This window comes from Mytilus trossulus, chromosome 9 (assembly GCF_036588685.1).
Source record: "Mytilus trossulus isolate FHL-02 chromosome 9, PNRI_Mtr1.1.1.hap1, whole genome shotgun sequence".
Lineage (NCBI taxonomy): Eukaryota > Metazoa > Mollusca > Bivalvia > Mytilida > Mytilidae > Mytilus > Mytilus trossulus.
In genome coordinates, this window is record NC_086381.1 from 63,300,873 (window position 1) to 63,309,335 (window position 8,463).

At 35.3% G+C, this 8,463-nt stretch overlaps 1 protein-coding gene and 1 non-coding gene across 2 annotated transcripts; one reads left to right on the plus strand and one right to left on the minus strand.

The window, feature by feature from the left end:
* Positions 1–802: 802 nt before the first annotated feature.
* LOC134683217 (uncharacterized) lies at positions 803–7,116 on the minus strand. The gene is made up of 3 exons (XM_063542376.1): positions 6,499–7,116; positions 4,738–4,893; positions 803–2,732 (listed from the first exon to the last, which is right to left on the minus strand). Exons 1-3 carry the CDS (start codon positions 6,871–6,873, stop codon positions 837–839), a joined length of 2,427 nt encoding a protein of 808 aa, XP_063398446.1. The 5' UTR covers positions 6,874–7,116; the 3' UTR covers positions 803–836.
* A 330-nt stretch (positions 7,117–7,446) lies between these two features.
* Positions 7,447–7,639, plus strand: LOC134685815 (U2 spliceosomal RNA). Its single transcript, XR_010101436.1, has one exon. It is a non-coding gene; the product is annotated as a U2 spliceosomal RNA (small nuclear RNA).
* Positions 7,640–8,463: the final 824 nt, after the last annotated feature.

The following is an 8,463-nucleotide window of genomic DNA, read 5'->3' on the forward strand; positions in this document are numbered from 1 at the left end:
TAAAATATAAAGCTTTTAAGAAGTTAGCTAATGCCGCCGCCTGATCACTATGTACACCAAACAATCATCATAATCATTACATAAACAAAATGTAGTTATCCTTTAAGCTGTGTAGAGATTGAAGAAAACAACTGAATATACTAATGATATAATTCACCAAAAAACATACATACAATCAAACTCCCCCCCCCCTTTCACCTAACAACCAAACTATATGCAAGATATGATTTGCAGCAGGCCAAGTTTACGAGCATATTACATCCACGCCAGGGACTTACAACCTTACGACTTTTCAAGGTGCGCCAGAGGGTTGCATCCTGTACTGCAAATCATGTTCTGCTTAAATTATATGCAAGTATTTGATAAAGCCAAAATGAAATAGAAAATATGGAAATTCGTAAGTACAAAATGTATGTATGTCATTTGGGAAGGCATAAATTTATTTTTTTAAAGAAAAACATGTGTATAATGATCATTGTAATCACATTAACATACATCATGTACATGAACAGTATATATCTATTATCAAATTACTTTAACCAAACCCTCTGGTATGAAACTCGAGGTCAAGTTAATCCTTATATTCATAATAAAACTGAAATATTCATTATTCATTGTTGAAAGTGACATTAAACACCAAAAATTAAATCAATCATTCCAAAAAAAAAACCCTCACCAGAACATTATATGATTTCATACCATGCTGCATGTATGAACTGAATGACAAATTTATCATGTTTGTACAAATGTACAGTGCTGGGAAAAAAGATGCTTGCATGATACAAAAAAATACCCCCAGTAAAATGGTTGTTTCATATTTATATCAAGAAAAATATTCAACTGGATTTTTCAAATCGAGAAAAATGTTTCTGAATCAATGCAGATTTTGAGGGAACAGGCAAAGGAGCAATATTTCCTTCCTGTGCCCTTTCCTTTACTGGCAGTGTCATTGTTTCTTTTTGAACCAACACGTTTTCGATCATAGCAAATACCCACTGATAATTTTTGTTATTAAACACTGGCTTTGCCACCCATTGCCCAGTTGCCTTTGGACAAACCAATTTGTATGCTTTTTCACCATCTTTGTTGACCTTTTGACCACGATTTTGGTTAAGATTATGATCAATTACCGCCAAAGCAGTACGTGTCCACATTTGATCATTATCGAATTCCTGGCGTTTTGGTGTATATTTCAGCAACAGACTGTGAAAAACTTCTAAATTTCCTGTATGACAAAATTCATTTAGCTGACGAATGTCCTTTCTCAAACGCTTGTCCAACACTACTTCCTTTAATGCCTTATGGGCTTTTGAATCTTTTACAAGCCATTTTTTAGTGTCAGACACTTCAGGTTCAATTGGTGTGTGAGCACATTGCTTGAAGAATTTACCCTCAAAAGAGTGTATATCAACAGTATGATTTACAATGGAAATCCAGCTTTCTTCCAAAATGTCCTTATCTCCACCACAATTACTGGCACACCACCACAAATGATTACAAATAGATTTCATCCAATGGTTTAAATCTTCGCAACCTTTCCCTTTAGCCTTCAATGTTAGCTTTTTTTTAATCGATTTGCACAAGTGCCAAACATCAAACTGATGTTGCACTTCCGGAAATTCCTTCTTCATGATGCTTCTTATCTGAACATGCCGATCCGTAGCTAACACCTCAATCCTGAACCCCATGTCAAGCAGAAGAGTCATGCATCTTCGAAAACCTTCAACTTCCATTTTTGAAGATGACCCAGTTTCAGTAACCTTGACAACAACAAATGTAATAATGCGTTGGGTTTCAATATCAAGTAGAGAATAAGTGCAATACTTTGCACTAAAACCTGGTGAATCACACCTTCCATCACCTGCTAGCCGTATCTGGCGATTTTGTTCTTTGATTTTCTTTAACTCTACTTCTTGCAGTAAGGACCACGTGTGTTGAACAACAGGCATTAAATATTGTCTTTGAATTTTGTTGTAGGTGGTGTGTGAAATATATTGTAAGTTACAAAATTCTGCAAACTGTGATATGTGGCTGTATGTTTGACCACAGAATAATGTTGCAGCACTAACTAATAAATTTCCAACTGGCATCTTGCCAAGGAATGGTTGTGAACTCCATTTTACAACTATGTGTCCACTGGTACAATTGGCAGTGATGGTTATTACAGTTCCATTGGACAAGTCTTTAACAATGTCATCTGGATCAACCGGACATTCACAAATGTTGCATTTTAATTTGTTGATTAAAGTGTCAATTGCACTTTCAAATACAATAAATTTGTTTTCTTTAATTAACTTCTGCTCTTCGGTGTAGCATGTTGAAATGTCATTTTCAAAATTGTCTGAATCAGACTCTACCTGGTCAACACTTAGACTGTAATCAACATCTTCTGGATCATCCTCTTGTGTCAAACTTACAAATGACTCATCCAAAATATGTACAGGAGTAAAAATTGGTTCTACTGCACATTTTTGAAAATCAGTTTTTAAAGGAGTAGAAGAAATGAAGATTGGTTTGTCTTTTTTAGCAGGTGTTTCACTAGAACTGGCATGTTGAATTTCTGAAGACGTATCTACCTCTGCTTTAGATTTTGAGTAGCTATGATCAAAAACCAATACATTTTCATCTCCTTTAATTTTTCTGCATACTTCACATGGATGTCCACAAGGAAGAATTTCTGGTATGGTCAATAAAGGTAATTTATCATGTTGTTCAGCATGAACAGGAACATTCTACAATAAATAAAATAAAATCATGTTATTTTTTTTAATCAGCATACATTTAATGCCCCTACAGAAAAACTAGAGTTGACACACTTTTTACACGAGTTCAATGTGAGATAAACTCTTTCAGACAGACATGTACGTGGTTGTCGTTTGTTTATGTGTTACATATTTGTTTTTCTTTCCTTTTTTTATATAAATAAGGCCGTTAGTTTTCTTGTTTGAATTGTTTTACATTGTCATTTCAGGGCCTTTTATAGCTGACTATGCGGTATGAGCTGTGCTCATGGTTGAAGGCTTTACGGTGACCTATGGTTGTTAATTTCTGTGTCATTTTGGTCTCTTGTGGAGAGTTGTCTCATTGGCAATCATACCATATCTTCTTTTTTATATGTAGGCCATACAATCATTCCATACACCAAATTTAGTTAACCTATTGCTAAAAGTATCTCAGAAACAGACCTCATAAAGAAATTGAAATTTGACCAATGAACCATGAAAGTTCAACTGACACCTACCAGACAGACATACACACCATACAATATTCCATACACCACAAATAGTACAAATCAGAGAAATTAAGCATTGACCAATTGCAATGAACCATGACAATAAGTTCAAGGCCAGATGACACATGTCAGTTGGACATGTACACCTTACAATCATTCCATACACCAAACATGCCAAATATAAAAGACCTATTGCTTATAGTATCTGAGATAGACTTGACCTAGAAAACTTCACCTTGTTCACTGACCCATGAAATGAGTTTGAGGTCAATATGAAAACTGACAGAAATGAGAACCTTGCAAGGATTCAGATAGAAAAATATGCAATGGGGGACCAAACAACACATGAATTCACTAATGGCTATAGTGCATGAGTAAATTATCAGTGTTTTTCAGTTATGTATTGAATATTTTATCATATTTAAATTTTAATTCTTGGATTTTATGGAATCTGAACTATAATGATTAAATTACAGGTTTTTTATGGCATAATTCTGGTAGGAATCTTGATAATAATGGAAATGGGATTTTCCCAGATTATGACGATGTAAAAAAGTTTTTTAAAATAAAATTTATTTTCAGCATGTAATAGGAAACATACATATTATATTAATATTTGGCCAAATTGCAATATTGACATACATAGAATAAAGGATGGAAACAGAGAATGTGTCAAAGAGACAACAACCCGACCAAAATTTACATAACAACTCAATGCCACCAATGGGTCTTCAACGTGAGAAATCCAACTAATTAGAATTTACCCTTCTTAAATTGTTCCTGCATTAAATTTCACAGAAACTCAGTGAACCGGTCTGTAGTTTATCGATTTTTATCAAGCGTTTAATTTAAATTAGCAACATATTTCATGTACGGTAGTAATAAATTCACGAAAAGCCTATCCATTACTGCATTAGTTGTCGTATATATGACATTTCGTAATAAATTTTCATTTCATTCTTAGAAAACTAAACGAAGTAACCAAATTTAGTTTTTTTTTATATTATTAAACAAAGTCATTACTGACAGTCTTTACACATGAAAAATGTCTATAAATGACAAAATACAGTTGAAAAATAAATTTCTTTTACTAACCGTTTTTTTATGCTGCATTTAAAAACAAAGTCTGTCATTGTAGCATAATCTTCTTTATTTTTATTTTTGACACCCTTTTGAAACTCTACTAATCCTACCACAGGGGCGGATGCAGGAATTTTTGAAAGGGGGGGTGCTAACCCAGGGCAAAGGGGGGGGTGCAAAACATATGTCCCGATACAAATGCATTGATCGACAAAAATAAAGGGGGGGTGCGCACCTCCGGAACCCCCCCTGGATCCGCCACTGTACCACAACCCAGGGTTGATGTCGAATTAACTCGGGTAGGTTCAAAAGGTAAAACTCGAGGGGTTCGATTGTCAGTCGAGTAAACTCAACAGACTATACTAACCCCAGTTGGACGATAAGTAGGCCGCGATGAAAATATTAATAAAATATACACAAATTACCTCAAATGAAATATCATCTGACTGTTGAGGATGAACTGCAGTTGAACTTTTGAACTTCTTTGGTTTTGTTGCTTTACTGTCTGTACTTTCTGACAATGTCCTTTTGTTGGAACTTTTTTCCTTGGTGTTTACAAAGGCAGTTACACTACTTCTGAGCTGAAATAATCAAAAAGCTTTTTTTTTTACAAAAATAAAGAAAAAGTGTTCCTGTACTTAACACTTCATGCAGTGTACACTTACGACTTTATGTACAGTACATGAAACAACTTTTTTTAACATATATATACAAAACATGATAGAAATCAATAAAAGCTAATTAGATGCATCACATGTATTTCACAAATTATTTTTTTTCACCAAGATACATTGTACCTGATTTACAATGTGTTTCAATGCTTCACATAGCATTGAGTAGATATTGTGAGCCCCAAAACATGTTGTGTTTACTGCATTTTACAGTGAAACCTGTCTTAACTACAAAATGTAGCTAGTTTTAACCGAATCATAAATAAACAAAGAATGTAAACATATAGTCAGCATCACATTTTTCTGTGTTTAACCCTCTTTTTGCCAGATTCAAATTTCAAACAACGTTACGTACGCCACAATACATGTAGTTTAGGACGTTCACAGTATTTTGTTTCATTTTCAAAATTCAAAATGCACAATGTGACGTCTTTAAAATTACAATTCAGACAATTTGATTTGTTTTAAAAAAGTACACAAATTAAGAAATTGCTACATTACATATTCAAATTTTACTTTATATCATTTATGAGGAAGTTTATTTCAGAAACAGCTTTGTAATCATAAAAATTAAAACCAGTGATTTTGTCATTGAAAAGGACATATGTGATCGTGTGGCAAGCTATCAGTGATGGACACATATGTCCGTGTGGCAGCAAGAGGGTTAAGAAATCTTTGTAACTGTGTCACCAACGGGGAAAGCAGGTCTATAACCGCTCCACTCTGTCCGTCAAAGACAGTGGCGGATCCAGGGGGGGGGGGGGGTGGTCCGGGGGTGCGCACCCCCCCTTTGCCCTGGGTGCCCTGGGTTAGCACCCCCCTTTCGAAAATTCCTGCATCCGCCCCTGAAAGAGACGCTAAATAATGTGTTGTGTGTGACACAGGATTTTATGAAAATTTTAAGTGTGAACTTCGATGGCGGATCCAGGGGGGGGGGGGGGGTCCGGGGGTTGGAACCCCCCTTTTTTCAGGATGATCAATGAATTTGAATGGGGACATATAGTTGGAACCGCCCCTTTGTCTGGGGTTAGGAACCCTCTTTTTAAAATGGCTGGATCCGCCCCTGCCCTTTCACGAGATCACCCCCACTTTTTGGTGGGATTCGTTTAGTTTTCTATGTTGTGTTTAGTGTACTCTTTGTCTGTTTCCTTTTTAGGCATGGCTTTGTCAGTTTATTTTTACTTATGAGTTTGAATGTCCCTTTGGTATCTTTCGCCCCTCTTTAACTTTCAGGTGACATCATTGGGTCATAAAAAATAATTCATAATTGGTGTATATATATATATGTACAGTTACAAAGTTATGTGATATGCTTACAAATATCCCCTAAAGTACAACATCCCGAGTGTAGAAATTCAGTACTCAGCCTCCCCCTTTTTTGTATCCTCCACATATGTGTTCATGTGTCCTGTGTGCACTATAGTCTTTCCCCTATAATGCTATATTTTATCTGTAGGACCATAAGCATGTGAAGAAACAAGACTGACAGAAAAACAAGTAAATTCTCATAATTACCTGTGCCTTCCGTCTCTTCTCCTGAAATATTTTGGTAGAAGTCCTTTCCTTTTGACGATCAGCTACACCAGGGCCAGGTTTTACTAAGGTTGGAACTGCTCCAGGCTTCAGTGTGAGTCTTCCAGATTTAAACCCCAGGGATTCAGCCATCAGATTCCTTTCAAAACAATCTTGTTCAAAATGTTCCTCACAAACAACTCTGCCTTTACTCCACACAAAAGTTTCGATTTTCAGTTTATCATTGCGCAAATGATCTATCCAAAGTTTGCAGAGTTTACGTTTCTCGCTAGATTTTAACGGATCTGGTATTTCAAAAAAGCTCTTCCCACACTTTCCTCTTTCATTTACACAATTGATAGCTTGACAAGACGGCATAATATCGTATTGTTGAAAGAAAAATTTGATGAATATGGTTGCTTCTGGTTAGACCGGAACAGTAGGGATGACGTGGCAAATTTCAACTTCTGTACTCTCCAATACAGAAGAGCTCCTCAAAATGTCGATCTCCAGTAATTGGCGGGAAATTTAAAATTTTTATATTTAAACTAACGGGTTTGACATTTCTGAGCATAATTTTGAATAACTTTAAACAGTAAACCTTATTATTAACAATAATTCTTTCAACTGAGCTAAAAAAAAAATTTGGGTTTCCTTCTCCTTTAAGATTAAATACGAATACGTATACGTATGACATACGTTTAAAAATGCATTCTCCCTTTTATTGCGACTTGCCGTATTTCACAAGCCGCTTTTTTTATTTTCACACCAGTTTTGTCATGCAGAAATCGTTTCATGCTGTTGGGTAATTAAAGCAAAGCAAGATCTCGTGTTTCGTGTGCTTTTTGTATATACATTTGCAAAATTTGTGTAGCTTGTTTTAAAATTAAAACACCGTGTCTGAGTAAGACATAGGATTTATAGGCTTTGGAAACTCGGAAACATTTGAGTATCGCTTCTCGGCCTTTTGGCTAAGATCAAAGTGTAGTATCTGTTCTTATCAGCTTAATATCTGATACGTACCCCATGTGGGTACTTCGATATTAAACTGATTTTTGCAACTAGGTGAGATGTTAGGTGCTTGCACCGCTCTTGCCACGAGTTGGCCTGGTATTGCAGTACCTCCAGGATCGGCTCACTCCCCATTTCGGGGAGAAAATTAAAATAGAAAAATAGCTCCTTCTATAGTCTGAGAAACAGCCCCAGTAAAATATTCTCTAATACTTTTTCTATATTATTTTATGTTATGTATTGTATAGTTTTACTCATTGTTGTAAATTAATTCTACTTCTCGCGCATGTAAAATAAATCGCATATTATTTTATTTGTTTATGTCTGTTCTCTGAAAAGTATTTTTTTCTTTTCTAATAATGTGATGGGTTTTTTTTTTCTCTTTCTCTCTCTCGCTTGTATTCATAACAGCATATGTCAGTGTAATAATGTATTCTCGTTCCTTTAAAACAAACTCTATATAAATTTTTAGCGTTACGGAAAAACGCGGGGAAAAGAATTACGTCCCCTTCTACTGTTTCAATCATCGTTAATAGCGACGTCGCCTCAGAACGAGGGCAAACGATGGAAACTACAGTCGGCCGGTAAGTTTTTTCCTCCTTTTAAAATTAATTTAAACATAGCTGTACCGGTTAATTCCTTTAAAAAATAGAACAGATGAACTGTTTGTGTGTTTTTTATTTAAACGACAGAGTGAAAAGTCCGTGCTGATTGTGAAAAAGCGTTGAATTTATTTTGTGATCAATGAAATTTTCAAGGCTTTGAAATCTGCGTTCGTCGGACATAGAATGAATTAAAATTGTCATGTTGTTTTGTTCGATTAAGATTAAATACGAATACGTATACGTATGACATACGTTTAAAAATGCATTCTCCCTTTTATTGCGACTTGCCGTATTTCACAAGCCGCTTTTTTTATTTTCACACCAGTTTTGTCATGCAGAAATCGTTTCATGC